This window comes from Falco punctatus (genome assembly GCF_963210335.1).
Source record: "Falco punctatus genome assembly, chromosome: 3".
NCBI classification, from domain to species: Eukaryota; Metazoa; Chordata; class Aves; order Falconiformes; family Falconidae; genus Falco; species Falco punctatus.
This window is the reverse complement of record NC_137582.1, coordinates 76,732,419-76,752,083: the sequence shown is the minus strand read 5'-3', so window position 1 is coordinate 76,752,083 and position 19,665 is coordinate 76,732,419. Positions and strand designations below refer to the sequence as shown.

General features: G+C 37.0%; 1 protein-coding gene across 3 annotated transcripts in view; it reads right to left on the bottom strand.

The window, feature by feature from the left end:
* Positions 1 to 1,155: 1,155 nt before the first annotated feature.
* The window catches only part of TMEM245 (transmembrane protein 245), an 83,052-nt gene continuing 64,542 nt past the window's right edge, over positions 1,156 to 19,665 (bottom strand). For 2 of the 3 annotated variants that reach the window (XM_080380000.1, XM_080380001.1), the window contains 4 exons: positions 9,390 to 9,490; positions 7,846 to 8,020; positions 4,953 to 5,147; positions 1,156 to 3,950 (listed from right to left, as the gene is read on the bottom strand). In XM_080380000.1, coding sequence (XP_080236126.1) covers positions 3,905 to 3,950; positions 4,953 to 5,147; positions 7,846 to 8,020; positions 9,390 to 9,490 — 517 coding nt within the window. In that variant the 3' untranslated portion in view covers positions 1,156 to 3,904. Of the gene's footprint in view, positions 3,951 to 4,952; positions 5,148 to 7,845; positions 8,021 to 9,389; positions 9,491 to 19,665 lie in introns of those variants that run through there. The other variant, XR_013926927.1, reaches the window with a different exon arrangement.

Below are 19,665 nucleotides of genomic sequence, written 5' to 3'. Positions count from 1 at the left end.
TATGGAATTCCTAATCCAATAAACACTGACAAGATATACATAATTTCCTCCCAAAGCCTTGAAGAGAAGCCACGTGGTCCTTGAAATCAGGAAAGCCTAAACGCACCCTAGATGAAGTGCAAATACATACCATTACGCACAGAAATAGCTGACTGCTGTCTCCGTTATTAGATACATGGGTATCAACTTAATTTCTGAAAAATGTATATTGTATGTATGACTATAATGTTAAGCAGTCTCAAAATAAGTAATTATTGCTCCCAACTGGTCGCGGTGCATCTGTGTTGAAAATCACCATATTGTAGCGAGGCTGGCAAAATGAACGTCTGCCAGATTCTCGCCCATTGCAGCCTGTGGCTTTATGTATTCAACAAGCCAGTATTTACAGTGACCTGAAGGATACGCTGGGCTGTAAACTGGCACACATTCACTTCTGCTAGAGCTGCTACAGCACAGCAACATTTAGCCAAGCTACACGGAGGGAAAGAAGGGCTAACTTAAGACTCAGCGCAAGAAACAGTCACCACTAGCCCTTCGGGCACTACACTTAGTGGCAGCAAGCCTGATTTGCTAGAAAAGAATGAGAAAACCCAGCACAGCTGTATTTTACAATACTGTGAGACTACACTGTCTTGGTTCACTACAAGCATTCCCCTCTGAAATCTGATTTGTTTATGTTCAAACTGAATATGAAACATACTAAACACAAGTAAATACCTGCTCCTAGAATAACTGTTTACAGTAAATCGAAAGGCCATCAATTTCTTGCCTATAAGCATTATGAAAAAGATGGCCTCTTCTAAGAAAGCCGTAGTTTAATGCTGCTGGCTGCTTTTGCAGATGAAGCAATACAACCAGGAACCGATAGCTTACAATGATGAGAAGTCAAAATAACCAGTTTTATTATTTTCGCATTAACACAGAGTTGATTTAAACTCATCTGTTCTTAAAGAGGCTGTCTTTTTAGAAAAGGCTGTTAAATATGCAAGGACAAGTTCTTCTATTTCTACTGGCAATTAGACGCTTACTAAAGACAAACCCTAAATAATCCAGGTATGCTTCTTCATAAGGTAGTCTTTTGTTGTATGTTGTTTTTTATTTAAACATGCCAAAATTCAGTGACTATTTCATTTTCTAATATGCTATTATAGAGGGTTTGTTTCTTTTTTTTCTTTTCGGCAGTGTACTGTTACTGTACCACTGCTGAACCATACACCTGGTTCCTCAATCCAGCATGGCACAGCACAGCACGTAGCATGAGCTCCATCAGCTAAATGTAGTGAGAAAGACTGTACTACGGATGGTTCTTCATGGTAAGTCTCAGCTGAATTTGAAAAAGAAAGCATCAGTATGAAGCCTCGTTTCAAAGGAGGGTGAACTAACAAGACTACATCAGATCTGAATTCTCTATACAAAATCATTTCTCTTCAAACCGGGAAAGGATGATTTTGAAATAGCAACACGTTTTTTCAGCTGATTTTACTGATTTGCCATTATCAAAAGGTAACTGTCTGAAATACAGTTTTAATCTTCACTGCAGAGACCCTTCTTTGATCAAAGAAGGTTGGGTGAATCGGGAGGGAGAAAAGGAAAACTTAAAACAAAAGAATGCCTTATAATGACTCTTTCAAAAATGACTATGTTGAGTACCATAGGAATCTGAAAGTCTCAGAAATAACTGGGGTAGCAAAGGTGGACAAAAGAAACGTCTTGACCAGTAAGAAAAGAGGAGCAAGGGAACACTTGAGATCCATTAAACATCAGTATTTCTTGCCAGTAATTTTCTTTAAATGCTGTCTGCAAGAAGCTATAATAAGAACACAACATTTCAGTGCAAAACTGTGAACTAAGAAAAGTAATATAACAAAGAAGTTTCCCAACTATCACAGTGGTCTCATTCAAGCTGGTCAGCATGCTGCAGGAATACATAGGGACAGCCTCAGGCTCTTTATCATCCTCTACTCCAGCCAGTAACAATTATAAAAATGCGTTTCATTAAAGATTTTCCATGAGCCACATAACCAAGGAAATAAAAACACAGGACAGTTACTTAATTCAAACAATATAGCCTTCCCTCTTCAGTTAGTTGGAATTGATGCGGAGGTCTTTCTGAATTTAAAATAGTAAGTGGGATGTTTGTGTATTTCAATGAACTTGAGTCAAACCACTAAACGAAGCCTGAGTCTGTCCTCCAAACACATACCTGCAAATTTGTGTCTTAATAGGAACCTGGTTACTGCAAACCTATGCCAGAACTTTCTTCCTTAGTGAGTATCAGATTACCTTCCGATCACTTTTCATGGCAATGTATTTTTAGAAACAATGTAAAAATACATGCAGTATCATGAAAACAGGAGCCTTCCACATCTATCAGCACTTTTGCAACTTGACAAAAACATCTACATTACTGAAAACTGTTTGTACTCAAATCCTAGATATCTTTATCCCTAGATAAGGATTTTGGTTCCAACGCTGTGTTATCGTCAGCAATAAATGCAAGAGATACCTGTACTTTGTGTAACTCATTATCAATCAAACTGAAATAAATGCAAGAGAAGTTACTAGAAACTGAAAGGCGGTTCTTTGGTTAAGCATGTGCATCTGCTACTTTGTAGCCAGGCCCTCACCGTATTTGGGGAAAAGGTGTTCAATTATGAAATTTCTACCAAAAAACCCCACTTCCTATTTATAAAAAGGATCCATTTATAAAGATCCATTGTGTCAAACTGTTTCAACAATCAATACAAAAGGCCTTAAATGTCACCAAACTGCAATTTCAAAAAAAACTTACATACGAAAGAAAAGCACTAGAGGAGTCTGATGCTGTGACCTAGGCAACACACCATTTCAGGAATATAGGAGCTCTGTTTGTTATTATCTTAAAATATTAAGATATATCTTAAGATATTTGGCCAGAGGCTTACAGAGGGAAAAAAAAACCACAAACCTGAACCAAAATCCATGCTCTCTCCTATTCCTCTTTGGAAATAAACTTAAATTTGTTTGAAAAGTTAACTGAACTTAGCCACAACATTTGAAAACCAGCATGAAACAATCCCCATTCAACTTCTTCCTATTACTGCAACTAGACATGACAATCATACATTACCTCTGCCTGAAGACACTTAAGGCTTTTGATGAAATCTATTTGACAAGATGACTCCACTGGGATGGTGGATAAACAGCAAAATATTATTAGATTTCACTGCAAATTAGGGCAAGATTTAAACTGTTTAAACAAGTCCTCCTATTTCAATAGGAAGAAACCCCACATTTACCAATTTGTGTGTCTGCTTATTGCAGGAAGATATAATACGAGTCTCTAACAACATTACATTTCAGTGCATATAAAACTATAATATTTAAGTGTTATTAAGAGTTATGGATGATGGTCAAAGCCTCTAAGAAATAGTCTGAGGAGCAGCAAATAATTATATGCTACTTTCATTTAACAACGAGTGGTTTACACCTTTTTTGCCACCAGATTGAGAATAAATATTTTGGAATTGGCTTTCTTTAAAGATACTACAATCTAATAATACAAATAACCCAATAAATAAAAGCCAAGTTACTCATTTCAGCAGTTAAGATAGCGACTCCAGTGGATATACCTGTCCTCTTAACTATTCCATTTATGAAGACAGAATGTCTTCAACAAGGCAGTTGAACTCTGTTAGTGTGCAAAGCCATGGGAAGTAGACATTCTCTCTTGAAGAGGCAAAGTGCGCATTAATGTAAGGCCAGCAGATGTTCAAGAAGTGTTTTCTCCTAAAACCCAAGCTATGCTTCCCTGTGAGCTGCCCCTAGGTGCAGCTGGAAAGGGACAGAAGGCCATGGCTGTTGTGAACTCAAGACAGAAGACAGTGATTCTCCCATGTCGCATAGCTACGGCACAGCACCTTCATCACTCTGCAGCCATCTTCAACTCCTCAGGACTCTCTCTAGGTGACCTGGAGGGTGGGAAAAGTAAGACTCAGATCTCTTCAGTGATTACAAATACCTAGTTTCCTACAAATTAAACAGGAAACAAACACACGTACAGATTGTTGTGTGTACTGCAGGAAGGTCTATCTATTGCGTATACAGAAAATCTTGGAACATAACTTCTACAAATTAGAGACTACAGACAGGTCCAATTAGCAGCTTTTCTCCTAAGTTACCCATATGAAAGAGGATGGCGTTATTCATGTGAATGAAGCAAAGGATTATTTCTGACAAGCACAGAATCCTCTTAAAGAGATATGTATAATGAGCTAACCTATGTAATTTAACAAGACAGTAGAAACATTACAATGGCTACTGTCATTAGTAACTTCATGATACGATTTCCAGCTCTAATTAACTATTCAATTAGGAGTTTATTCATCACATTCCTTAACAGTACAGTTTAAATGTACGTTTCTATATTCCATGTTTGCTAACTTTAATGAAGAGATTAATCAAGATCGAATTTATAATGGAATAATGGCATACCATGTTATCCCATTTGTAAAGTTCAAGTATGTTTATTTATATTTTGCAGTATTGTACAGTTACACAGAAAATGCAATATTTGCAGGCAGGCCTATTATTAAGAACAATGAATGCTGACTATTAGATATCTATGAATAACAGTTTTACACAGAAAGAAGGACGTCAGTCACCTCCTAGCACAACAGCAACATATAAATTATATGGTACAATATCAGAGAATTTTCGAAAGCAGCCTTCTGTAAGAAGCTGAGGAACACTAAAGAAACATTTCAAGTTTACAAGTTCCAGGGAGTGTTTTACTTTACCACAATTTCTATTTCTAGAATACAGGATAGCTGAATCCTCTCCAAATACTTCAATATGTGTGTAGATGTGTATGCACATATATAAAACTCATACATACACTCCCCATATGCATGCATATATACACTGATCCATGTAAAAGCATTATGCATACATGTAAGGCATTTATAACTTACCGGTAAATCTGTAATGGCCATGCTGCTTGTGATGGAGTGGGCACTGAATTTGTTGGACTCACCAACATGGCACTATATATGTTGGAAGCAACCACAAGTATACAAAGTAGAATTGGTCCTATGATGGCTCCTTCCAGTCCCAGGTAATATGCTCCACCAGCGACTGCAAGACCTGTCAGGTAAGGATGACCACCTCTGGAATTATGGCACAAGCAGAATAAAATTAAATTAAGAACAATAAAAAACAACACTATCAATTATGAAATGCGAATTACTCAATGTTTTATTAAGCCTAGAAAATAACATAGCTAGCTATAGATACCCATATTTACATTGTAAACTGCTTTCTGAATGACTGCACAAATATTCCAAGCTGTATTCTGCACTATATTTGCACAACAGATTAAACAATGTACTGTAGCATATAACACTAGTAACATCCACAATGAGGTAGCCACTTCATAGACATCTGCTGAAAAATGCCTGAAGCTGATGGCAAAAACACGTCCATTTTGAAAACAGTGAGATGATTGATTACAAAGACTATTCACGCTTTATGGTCAAGAACTGTTACGTTTTAAGACAACTCGCAACATGTACTATGAGCACCACTGAGCAAAGACATTAATTTACACAATGATAGCAACTTGCATCCCATCTTTCAAAGAACAGTAAGCATATATTCTTTAAACAAATAGTCATTTCTTCTCTTTTTTTTTTTAATAAACAACCTCTCAGACTGTTTGTTATCATTACCTTTTAATGTTTTCAGATGAAAAACGAAACCAGATTTTTATAAACAATATTTACTGGAAAGCTGGGGCCAATGGAGCTTTTGACAGAAAGCTATTATGGCAGCAAGTAAGCCATGCCAGTTATCTTTTCCACATTTCAGTTTGGGTGCACAAGACAAAACTTAATCAACAGCATTTACACAAAACCTGCTCATCATGCTTAATCTTTATAGGTAAAATAAAAATGGTAATACAGGATTATCTAAGAAAAGCTACAGCTGAAACCTAGCATCCAGTTTTCAGAAAGTTGCTCTAAACTGTGTGTGTAATGGAGTGAAAATACCAGGTAGTCAGTTTAGAGCTCTGGCAGTTTCTACCAGGTTTCTACTATGGTTTTGACTTCTACCCAGCTCCCACACTGGCAGTCTTTGCCTTCATCACAACTGTGTGTGGAACGAGACCATGCAACTTTACATCATACACACCTCAGTCATGTCTTACCTAGATCAAATTTAACCTACTGGTAGGGCCAGATTGTTTTTCTTAGGGGACAGACTTGACCTTAAAGTTTTGCTTCTCCAACAGTAGACACATGATTCATTTCTAAATCTTTAAAAACTTTGAATACTTTTTTTCTAGCATTCGCATCAAACATTCTTCTGGCTAGCTTGCTACATTAAACAACAGATCACCTGATGAAATAGGGCTACAGGATAAACGTAATGCATCTGGAAAATCCTGCATAACACTATTATATCTATTTCAAATAGATTTAATCTAATCTGCAAGACAGCATCATGCTTACTGATCTATTTACGGGGAAGACAGTAGACAGATCCTGCATCCTCTCCAGTCAAAAAATGTATTATAGTAAGCAGAACAATTATTGGCTGGTGAAATAGCTACTAGCTTAAAATTTAACCACAATTTATTCCTGAAAAAAAAAATCCTTATTTGATTATACTTCAACTGTTTGCTTTAATTCATGCAAAATAACTAATGCCATGGCCTAGGAAAATTATTAATAATATTGTGCATATTATCATTAGGTTCTCTCTGTTCGGTGTAATTGTATTTGGTGAACAAAAATAATAATTTCTAATAACACAGAACTGAAACATTTCATGTCTTTATTCTGCATTAACTCTACTGTAATAAAAATCTGCACAAATGAGGAACTAGTACCAGCACGTAACTAAGTCTGGACCATCGGGTCCTCAATTCAAACAGTTTAACTAAGAGATGATCAAGACTGAAGCAGCAACTAAGAGTCCAGCTTTCTATCTTTGTTGTACATGGTTGTGAACCTGTTTTGCACTTACAAGACTTTACAGTTCATATCTTTGCCAGCTCTGTTAAACAGTGCTGCTTTATCTTCTAGTCTTGAATTGCATAAAGGGATTCACTAGGTATTTCAGCAGCAGCCAGTATTGGTGGCCATTTCAGTTGCACTCCATACACAACTGCAAATGTTGACTTTGACTCCACAGATTGAAGTGCGTTTGTGTACAGTCTCAAAGTCAAAACCAGGAGACATTTCAAGTCAACAGAGACAGCAAAATACCTAGCAAGATTTTTCAAGAAATCTATGCCTACCTCCCACAACAGAACAGCTACCGTCTCAGTAGAAGCCCACCTCCAGTTTTGCAATTTCATCTGTCTCAACACATTTAAAGATCAATCCATAATCAATAGATTTTTACACTGGGGTATGGTGACACGACACAAAAGCTGACTTCAAAAAAAAAAATCCTCAAAATTCTCACAATTCATTCTGAAAAATGAAATATTTATTTTTAGGTCCCTAAACAGCTCATGGATTTCTTGTTTGTTCTGTAGCATCATCTGGCGTTAGGTGATGTAAAGGAAAATGCTACACAGCTTTAGACAATGATTAGATAAAGAGCAAAGGTATTGTTAGAATTAGATTTTTCTGACTTTGAAAGTGAGTTCAAGACCTCTGAAGTGACAGAGTTTACAGAAGAGAGTCCTGGGAAAGTAAAGGCACTTAGGCCAGTTAAAAGGTGGTATCACTTCACCTATTCCTATGCTTGAAGATACTGTTCTGCATGCTTCAGAAACGTAAGTTTAATTAAAGGTGTTGATGATCATTAAGCATTTTTACAATATTAACTTTGAAAAGTCTTCAACGTACTTACCCTGATATATCTGAATAAATTGCTGTATCTACAAAATAGGTCGGCAAGAGGTGAAAAACCAAGAGCAAAATGGCTTTGCATCCCTGTCCTTGCACAAGCCACAAATCTAGGACCGCAGGGATGGCTGCCCAGTATGTCCCCAGAAACGGCACTGCTCCAAGGATTGCTGCTAATGCTAGAGCACACAGAAGCAGAGGTGTCAAAAAGACCAGAGACACATATTTCACAAATGTATTTGTAGTTAAATTCTGACACTTTTGCCACACTGGCAGTGCCACTTTATCAACTGTTGTAAATAAGACACTGAAGAAGTGCCACATAAGGCTCTTGGGGTTTTACAGCTGTGGTTTACGAAAAAACTGAAAATTACACTATTCCCCATATATAAAAGCTCCACTAACTGCCAGTCATAAGGAGCTGCTTCCAAAAGAGGCACCAATTCATAAAAAATTAAAGCTCTACCAATCACGCACATTTCAAACTTTCACATAACTACAAACTAGCAACTATGTGCAAGAAAGCATACAAGCAAAAGTCTAATTGCAACTTAAGGCATCCCCTGCAGTTAACCGTAAGTAGGTAGTACTGTGAGAAACTAAGCAAATATCAAATCCATGACATATTTCTGTATGCAGATGTATACACACAGGCATATGCCCTTCTGATTATACAAATACCCATTGTAATCTCAAGTGTTGCAGCACTGCTGTCATTCTAACTAAATGCAAGAGGAATGAATGTAATACAAAAAAATATTTTCTTCTCTCTTTTGCTGTCATTAACCCCAAGGAAAAACTTTTAAGATTTTGCATGTAGCTGAAAGAAACCGACCGATAACCTTCTAAGTAGGTCTTCATAACAAACAATAGCCTCTAAGGTAGCTGTATTTTATAATACAGTAATTTTCTATTATATAGGGGTTTGTTGCTTGATAGCTTCCCCTTTTGTTCCCTCGTACACGAAGGTACACCATTTTTTAGATTACTATAATTAATATTATTTTTAGAGGAAGAGGGGCAAAAGAGGAACAAGAGAGAAGACTGTTCAGTAAAAACTGTTCAGGCATTTCCAAAGCTAAGATTAAGAAATAAAAGAAAACTAGAGGCTGGTAATACAGTCCGGCCACATCACTGAGAACAGACAGCATGCCTCTATCACACGTTTTCACACCACATCTTCCTGCATTCAGACATCTTGAAAAATCAGCACTTGCCAACTATGGAAGAAACAAAAGTCAAGGCAGGCAGAATGAAGTTAAAACCTGGAAAGACTTGGACTGAATAGAAGGGAAAAAGAATTACATTCAGGAAAAGAAACAGACAGAAGTAAAATAGCTGGCAGGGGATGTGTTGTGAAAACAGAAAGAGGCAAGGCTCTGAGGTAAGACAGCAGTCAGGGGCTTCTCTCCACCCGACCCATAGTCACGCTCTAAAAATAACTTCAAGACTAATATTATCAGCAACATTCAATCCTACTGTACTGCCCTTGTACAATGAATAATGTTGTATTATCTATAAATAGATTACCATAGTTCAAATTCTTACCAGATGGTATGAAGACTATGTTAATCCCAAATACAGTGTGAGTCAGCCAAGTGTAGAGTCCATAGAACCCAGCCATTTTGAGGGAAGCATCAAATACACCTCTAAAACAATCAAAGAAACTCTGTTAAATTTTATTGGCCATAGGATTCTGGGAACTATAAAGATATATACAAGCTGCTTTTAAAAACTGCAAAGCCATTAGTGCCACAAATAACACAACTCAAAATGTAACACTGAACCCTTTATGCATTTGTTCCCTACGAAAAGGATAAGCATCCATTGCATCTGTCATTTAAGGCATTTAGATGCAAAAACCCCAGACTGTTCTTTGCTGTAGTGAGTTCCAGGGATAAACTCCTTGAAAGAAACTGCTCAAGCATCAGACCATATCCTCTATAATAAAGATAACATTTTATCTATGAGAAGCAGTAACATTCTAAGTATGAACTACTTTTTATTCGCTCTTTCCCATTCTACCTGTTCATTTTTTTTATCTGCTTACATACCTGCTCATTTTCATCAGATTAAAACCACTGGTCTACTAAGTGAAATTAGACTGCTTAAACTCCTACTTTCCTACATACTTACTCAGCTTTCCCGATGAAAATAATTAAGCACCTCGTATTTATTACTAGATTTTAGCCTCAATACCTTTATATTCCCAGGTTTTAGGTTGCTTACCAGGTTACACTACTAAAAACCAAACAGAAATCTGGTAATTTAATTCAATCCTGCTGAATCTATGTCCAGCTTGCTGGCCACAAAACAAAGTTCTCCTCTCTTAAGTGTGACCACAGCTTCATGAGACGACACACAGTCAGCTAAGTGCTGTATCATTTTTACAGCACACTTACACATGTGGAGTATCCTAAAACTGAACTGAAAACCTGTGCTTTAGGACTACAGTCACAAAAACCATACTCTGAAACCATCTTACTACGCCAGTTTCTCAGCCTTATTTGAGAAAGGCATGAAGTTTCCTGAAACCACTATTTTAGCTTGGCCCTACATATCCCTGAGTTCCTCTCCCCCAAACAGTTCTAGCAGTTACATCATTGCAGAAGCGGTGGCACGCACACCCTCTTAGCAGAGACAAATGCAAAGCTTGCTGATGTTAACTTCCCATTTTACATGTCATGCTTTTAGTTACGCTGCTTGTGCCTTTGCAGTTTTGGGAACTCTAGCAGGAGGGCAGAGAGGACAGGAAGACATGTAACAGAAATCATGGAGCCAGACAATTAGCAGAAAGGTTTTCACTGCACTTCGAAGAGTTAACACAGTCTGCACAGAAAACAGCCCTTTCTGGAACTAAAGCCACTAAGAGCAAATTTTCTTTCCTTTGTTAAATCAAGAAAACTATCTAGAAAATAAACTTCCTCTGCTATTAGACTACTAGGTAGAACCTTATCTTCTAAACTAACAGCAAGAATTCCAAGATTCCCAGTTTTTGCTTCTTTGGGCAATATACTCATTGTTATTTCCATGCGCAGTTTGCATATTTTTGCCCTCCCTTCCCACCTAAAAGCACACATAGATACCCAAATGACTGCTGCATCAAAATTACCTTATTTAAAGATAATTTTAATTTAAACCCCACTGGATGTTATAACTGCATAATAAGCCTCACACACCAACACTGTTGTTTGAAATGCGAGATTCTCTTGACAGATTAACTACGAAAAGCTGTTGTCAGTCATATCCCCCCCCCCCCAAAAAAAAAAAAGGAGGAGGAGAAGGGAAAATATGGGAAAAAAATGACCTGAAACAACAAATCCAACCTTTGACAGACAAATACGTGGTGCGTGAAGAAGGAATATTTACAAGTATATGGTGGCCTCAGTGAAAATAGCCTGAATACTTCACAGTTCAGAAACTTCTAGAATATTAAAATAGGAAATCACAGACCAAAATATGTAGAATCTAGATATTTTGAAGAGCGAAATACTGACCTGTATTTTAGTTATAAGTAGTTTTAAAAAAGGCAAGAAGACCCCCCAAAAAAAGCCACAGTAAGAATGCTAAATGTGAGTTTGCATTAAAAACCTCAAGATGTTTTCATACTTTAGATACGCAGTCTTTAATCTTCTGCATTTTCTCTGACATATAATTCATGCCTTTTCTTTCTGATATCAAAGGAACATAATATTTCTGTAACAAGAACCTGTTTATTAATTGATTGATTCTGTCAGCCATCAAGTATAAACAAGTATAAAAAGGGGGAGAAAATCAATCTATCAACGTTTTGTTTAAAGATGCCTTACAAAAACATGCTAAATACCACTTTAATCCATATGTGCACGTTATCTGTGGTTGGAATCCAAGAACTTAGAACACGAACAATTACAACGGGGTCTTTGGCAACGGAAACCTCTAGGCAGCTGGATAAATGAAGTGCTATCTGTACTGCAATGATCATAAGGATACAACAACAAAAAACCCCCATCATTTCTGCTGGTTGCACTAAAGATACATTTGTTCCCACTAAACCCTTCCTCAGCCTTGCTGGTCTCTTAAATCTTAGACCTGTCTCACATAAACCCCTTTGCACTATAAAGAAGGTATCTCACAATTTCTGAAACTCTTATTTGGCAACACAAAGTTTTTTTCAGCTTTTTAGAGTGCAATTTGCTAGGTCCTTCCAAAACAAAACCAGAAAGAAAAAGAATCCCACATATCCAGAACAGTTGATAAGAAGGAAGCATTAAATCTAAATATTTAGTAGTATCTATATGAACCCAGATTTCAACATGCTGTAATTAAATCTTTAAGTAAATATTTTTCCTATCAATCAAACAGGAACTGCACCACAAATACATCTCAGTTGTCAAAAATATTTTAAAATCTTTGAGTATCTTCTTATTTTCCACATAAAGATATTTTCTGTACTGCAGTAAAATTAGCAAGATTTTAACAACTTTTGCAAGTATGGCCCAAAACAACACTTCAATATACAGGGGGCAAGGAAGGCTTGATGCAGGTATCTGAAGTATCAACTTCATTTGAAATTAAAATATCCATCTACAACTACAGAAAAGACTTTGTAAAGAGTCATTTCAGATTTTCTCAGACACTACAAAAGAAGAGAAGGCAGTCTTATCATGGTAACCAAGAGAAAGACAACCACCCAGAAAAATCATTTCATCAGCCAGAATTAGTTGCTGTGAATTTAACAATGTTAGGGTGTAACTGCAAAATCGTTTCTCATTCCTAAGAAAGCACACGAAAGTGCCATTCTAATTTACACAAGTTTAACATTTCAGTTCAGACAAGCATAATTTTTATCTTCAGATTAATTTTATTTAAATTTAAATGCAAAGTCTGCCATGTCTTTTGTTGATGTAGTCATGCAGCTTATAAGAAAACGTTACACTTATGTCCATTATCATTACAAATACACTAATAGAATAGCAGAAAAGTTAACCACGGACCAACAGGTATATTCTGGTCTGACGTCATCCTGCAAGCTGTTATGTAGTACATTTTAACAGCAAAATAGCATATAACTCTAAAAGACTGTGGAACAGTACAGCACTCTAGCTCCTTGCATTTAAGCACACACAACTAGTAAACTGAAAGGAGAAGCATCACAGTGCTGAGAAACTGCGAGGTGCCAGCGGTCAAGAAGGAAGAGAGAGGCGGCTATATCCAGTTTCACTCTTCTTCTTTCTGCCTGCCTAAACTAGTCAGAAAAAAAGCACAGGGGTTTCTACTTTGTGGCAAGTGTAGCCGCGGAGAACTCTCAAGTCTCTGAAGACTTGTGTTTGTTACTTCTGTCAGAAAAACTAAGAATCATACCTTAAAGTCTCTAGAAATTCTTACCCATTTCACGTAATGGTTACGGCAGCTAAAAAAAGTAATGCTGCAAACACTAATCACAATCTTCATCAACAGTATGCTTCACCTACTCTGCCTCTGCAGTACCAGAACCTCAAGGTGATGTGGTATACTAGTGGAAATGCTGAATGAATTTATTACCATCTATAAAACGCAGACCTTCCCGGTGAAATTATGACAGTAAATTAATTTCATCTCTTAATACCTTATTGGCATACATACAGCTTCCTTTTATATACAAAAATAATTACACATTTCAGAAATCAGAAAATCCAACTGCTGCTCATGTCTCACTTTGGCACTGTATCCAGATGAACCACTTTACCTGCAAGAACCGTCATCTGCAAATGTGTAATTTATGAGCACTTCATGGCAATCTGGTGTAAGGCATACTTAGACATACATATTCCATTTTACTGAGCTTTGAAATGCATGTAAAATTAAAACCGAAAATTTTCAAAAGTATCAGAGGACATGGGTCATACTTCACATCACTCAGATTAAAAATGAAGAAACTTCCATCAAATTGTCAAATGTTTCTGCATAGCTGGCCTAAATATTTTTTTGTTAAAGCTCTTTCCACTTCACTGAAAAGCTAGGGAATCTGCTTGCAGATTTCACAAGGGAAAGCACCAGCTTTTCATTTTATGGATTTTGTGGGTATTAGTGGATTATTTTTTTTTTCTCTCTTACTGATTTACTGAAAAAAGTCTACTGCTTCCCCTTTGCTTCTACCAAAGTTTACATTAAATGTATGTCCACCTGAATTTAGGTTCACTTCGCATAGCCTGCAGGTTAAGATCTGTTCACCATTAGCAACATGGTGAAATTTCAAAAGTTTCAGCTTAACACTGCAACAACCCCAGCTGAAAGGAAAGAGGCAGAAAAGTGAAGACTCCTGGGATGCACAACATAACCTCAACCTTCAAATCATAGCGTTCATTCTTTTGCCACAAAATTAATTTTATTTTCTAGATCTGTTCCCATAGCACTGGAGGAAAAAAGAGCACATGGGCTGAAATGAAGAGAATTGGAGTTTCCAGTAAGATTAGAGTAAGCATAGAGTAAGTTCAGAAGACTTTACTATACTAAATTTACAGTGAAGGTACATTGACCCTGGCTGCTGAATGCGCATATGGAATAAAAACTAAACAAAAGTGGTATTTATCTTTGGAAACATTTGCAAGAATTTGCATTTCCCTAAATACCTTAAAAAACACTTCACAAGCCCTACAGTGGTTTACAATCCAATTAAAACGTCAGTTTGATAAAAGGAACACCTAAGCCAAAAATACTATTAGAAAAAAACAATTTCATTTTTTGTCATCTTCTTTATCCCACTGATGTTTTGTATTTTCCCATATTCTCTAAATAGACATTACAAAGATTGTACTGTATCTTCGTTGCAAAACCTTCCTGCATTCAGACCCGACCAATTCAAAATGCTGCTGTAAGAAACACCAGCTACTCAATTTCTTTTCAGAACACAACCTTCACATCTTAAAAGTGGAGAGTTCAAGGCATAAAAGCAAATGCAATGCATTTTAAATTTCACAGCACAGTTTCACAATTTATTTCAAATCAGGTTAACTCAAAACTGCCACAACAAGAGCTCTCCCATCCCCCTGTTCTCAAGCATTCATTTCTGCCCCAGACCACCTTTCCTTTGTCTACCTGCCAGCACAGTCTCTTATGTGCCATGACAATTTTTACAATGAATTCAGCTAATAATTATTTTTTGCTGGGTTAGTTTTAATAACTCAGCTCTCTACTCCCCACCCGACTCAGAGCAGCGGCATAAATAGCTGCGTTGCCACCAGGAAAGGAGCCAGCACACACAGCTGGAGGGCAGGAACTCTAACCTGTACACTAGTGTTGTCTTATCCCAGCTGAAACTAACAGTCTCTGTCACCCTAACTGCAAAACCAAGTTACTTTTCCTTCCTTCAGACATCAACATCTGTTGCAAAAGACAAGCTACCAGTGGCAATCAAAGGACAGCTATTATCTTAACAAGGACTGAAGTATTCTTCTACAATGATCCCCCAAATTTCAAGCAATCACCAGAACAACAGTGAAAAATGAAATAACTCAAAGAAGCCCTTTGCAAGAAAACTCTGAAGCTGCTCTATGACTCTAAGGGTTCTCTTCTTTTAATAATAATGACGACCCTCATTTTTCAGTTCCAAATTACACATAAAAATAACAAAGAGCACTAAAATTTATTCCAGCTATAAATATAACAGATGCATTTCTTGACAGAGTAAGATCATCTCAGGAGCCATATAAACATGCAAATGATTTTCAGAGACAACTCCATGATGAGATTTCAGCAGTTTTGCTGTTGAAATGAATTTGTCCTTAGGAATAATACAGCTGAACAAAGAGAGGTAACAGTGCCAACATATGGAGACTAGTAATGACACTGATCAGATAAAGCAAGGTAGTTTTGAACAAAGCATAGGTCCTTGCAATGGTGTAACTGATGCAAGTATTACATCTCTCAAGGCAGGACATGGCTTCAGTGACTATCAAAACTTCAGACTTTTAAAGAGCGGCAACTAGTTCAAAGGACACAGCAGAAAACAGACTTTCTTCTCTAACCAAGAAAAGTCTACAACTTTCTGGAAAAGAACAATTAACACATAGTCCAACCTGTAAGAAATTCTACATCTAATTAGTTCTTTGCAATACTTTCATGTTTGCAATATTTTAAAATTATTTTTAATTATTAATTTGGTCTAGTTTAGTCACATATACCACAAACTTACAATTAGTCTTCTGAGAAGCACATTTGAATGCGTTAGTTATTTCTCAATCAACTATTTCTAACATTCTAGATCTTCACCGTGAGCAGACCACAATGCTTAAAATGGATCTAGGAACATAACAGAAAAATCCAAACCAGTTCAGACCAAAGGTCTGTCCAGTCAGCATCCCATATCCAGCAGAGGCCAGAAGCAGATGCTAAGGGAACAAAAGAAATAGGACAAACATATTTAAAAATCCACCATTTTTCCAGCCTCTATTTCCACATCAGGGGATATCATGAACCTGATGCAGGCTGTCTATTTAGTAATCCTAACTATCTACTCTTAGCCCTGTCCAATTCTGCAAGTTCCTGCAACCAACATTCTTTGGCAAGACCTTCCCCACATCTACTGCCTGTTACGTGAACCAACACACCTTTCTTATTTTTTGAAACTGCCTGCTTGCTGTTTCGTGATCCCAAGATTTTATGTTGGAAGAGACCATGAGCTGTCAAACCCCAGTTACCCTTTTCACACTGGTTCTGATTTTGCAAACCTGAACTCTGTAACAACCTTTTTCCAGGCTGAAGAGTCCTAACCAGCTCAGTCACTCCTCATACAGAAATCGACACTTGGTTTCATTTCTCTAACTGGCCTTGTTGCCCTCCTAGCTTTCTGAGATGCACGAACCACAACTGCACTCAGTAACTCAGGGTGTAGGCAAACCATAGATTCATACAATGGGAGGAACATTCTGTGTTTCCTCTGTAACAAAACTTAGTGTTTGATAAGCCTGGCAGATGTCTTCAGTATTGCTGAACACTGAGCTAGCATGCCTACCTGAAAATACAGCTCCCAAACAGTAACGGTTGGCACAGAGGCCATCAGTTTATGTGTGAAATTAGGATGGGTTTTCAAGCACATGCATCACTTTCATCTACACTACATTTCATCAGTCATTTTATTCCACAAACATTGCTATCTGAGTTTGCATACAGTCCTGCTGCAATTCCACAGTCAGTCTTCACCCCTACTAGCTCTGCAGCATCATTGAGGTGTCCCTCTCTACTTCTTTCCCAGGACAATTATGAATAGAAAGGACAGTACAGGTCCCCACCTCAACAGCATTATTTACTCCTACTCTCCGTTTCTTTAGAACTGATTCTTTATCTATGCAGAAACGTTCTCTATTATCTCATCACTACTTAGTTTCCTTGGAAGTCTTTGGAAAGAGATGCTATAAAAAGCCTTTATGAAAGTTCATCAGGATATAGCAGCCAGATCGACTTCTTAATGGTCCTGCTTGCTGAACCACTTCAAAAAACAGGAAGAGTATGGAGTAAGGCAGAACTCTGAGAAAACTCCATTGACTCTTCACAACTAAATCATATTCACCAGGTGCTGGTACGTCCTTAACTTTAGTTCCTACTAAGCTGCACAGTACTGACGTCCAGTTTACATGTCTACTTCCTGGGTTCCCTGGAATATTTTTATTTTTATTTTGCCCTTCAGTTTTCTCTGGTGAGTTTGTATCATCCACTCTCAGCAATCTTCTACTGCTCATTTTGTCTGTTTCTTCCACAACCTCTTCTACAGTCACTGTAATTTCTGAGAGACTCTGGTGCAGCTCATCCATAAGAATGGTTTTGCAATGTGACTCCCTCCCTTCACTTACCTTTACAGCAACAAAGAACACAGCGTCAATTTACCTCTCCCCTGCAACAGACTTGTTGCCGAGTACTCCTTATCATCCCTCAGCTGCCCTAAGTGCTTTTTGCTCCTGCTGCATATGAAAAATAGTATTTTGTTTCAGTAGCATTTTGTGGAGCTTTGAGGAAATGAATCAAACTCCTTCTTCCTTCCACTTTAGGTCTATTTCCTATCCGCTGAAGTTTATGATCCTTTTCTTCATTTAGCCAAAAGTTCAGCTTTTTAGAAGGATGGTTTCCCACTTCCTTGGCCTTTGTTAGTTTGCTCTTCAGCTATGCAGTCAGTCTTCCCTTTAGTCATACTCAAGCCTTTCTTAGCTGTTAGCATGTGCTGGCACTGTACACTGAACATTTATTATTCTCCACACCACTTGGAAGATGTAATTCTTTTAGATCCCTATTTTAGCTTGAAAAGTTCATGAATGAGAGCAACAGCTAGCTGGACTCAATAAAGCTCGAGATCCATTTCAGTCCTATATTAAGAAACTTCCAGTCTGTTCAGATTATTACTATTATAAAATTATGAATCACAAGCATAGGAAAGAGGGTATTTTGATTGCTTATGCTGGTGGAAAGAACAAATAATGGATTGACCTTTTAATTCAATCTAATATGACAAAAAAGTTGTGATGTTAAAGTCTGAAATGTCAGGAAATCCTGAAGTTTTATATCAACCTTCACATTTTCTTCTTACATTACAATAAATCTGTATTTTAAATAGCAGAAATCTAACCAAGGTTATAATAATATATACTGCAACCTTAAATACACACATTCTGTGAAAGCATAGAATCCTTCAGTATGTTATATTAAAAATCATTTTCATTGTATCCCAGAATTCTTAGAAATGCCTGATAGAAGATCTCTTCTGTGTATTTTAATAATTCTTTCAGCAATCCTTGTCTTTCCATTCCTCCTAGTTAGCTACTAGGCCTGCCTTAGAAGCAAGGAGAAAAACTAACTGTCTGAGCTGAATTCCAGATGCAAGTGTCAGTGGTTTTGCTGGTTCAGTCTATGTCACATACCAACTACACTTCCATTCAAATAAAGACTGTAAGTTCTGACATACAAATAACCGTTTAAAAAAGTTGGTGCTGTAACAATAGCAGCATATATACATAATTGCAGAATTGCAATCTGTAATTAAAGGACTAGTATCTAAGATGCAACACACTTACATTATTCTTAAAGACCACCCGCTCACCTGCTTATGTGTTTAAATTTGCAGACGTGCACACACATGCATGCACTAACCCACACCCTCTATGTGTTTATAGATGCCTTCAGTACAGATGACTTAAACTGGACAGTCACAGAATTACAAACTACAAAAACAGACAAAGAGAAATTGCTGTTAAAACATACAGAACGCTCCATCTGGAATACCAAAGAAGCAAATGGCAGAATACTGGCACTGCCTGATATAAACTAAGGAGGCCCTCAATAATCCATCAACATGTTTGAAAATATAGTATAACAGTTTGCATGGTGTAGAGAACAGAACTGTTTCAGCATCAGCTTGTGCACTTACATAATAGTGTGAATTAGGGGTAGTAAACTGTAAAACTCCTACAGACTTTGTGACTTGCTTGACCCAAATTATGTGTGTACAATAATGAACATTTTTTCATAATTTCAGGTAAATTTGGAAAAAGAGTATAAAGATTAAGCATGAGCAAATTAATTATTTTCTGAAATTTTCTTTCAATTGAGTAACTTTTAAAAATCGTGTACATAAAGCAATACATAGACAGCTGCATTTAATAACAAGTACTTTTGATATTAAAGAAAAAGGAAATACAGGTAAAGACAAATTCCCCTTTTTTTCTTTTTTTGCATATAGGAGAGTATTTAAGACTAAAATAGTGGTATGATTGATCCTTCTGGTTATTGCTACTAAACCAATTAGCTGATAAATACTACTATTTATCCCACTAGGATAATCACGTTACAGTTACTGTCAGTTTGGTTCTGCATATGTACT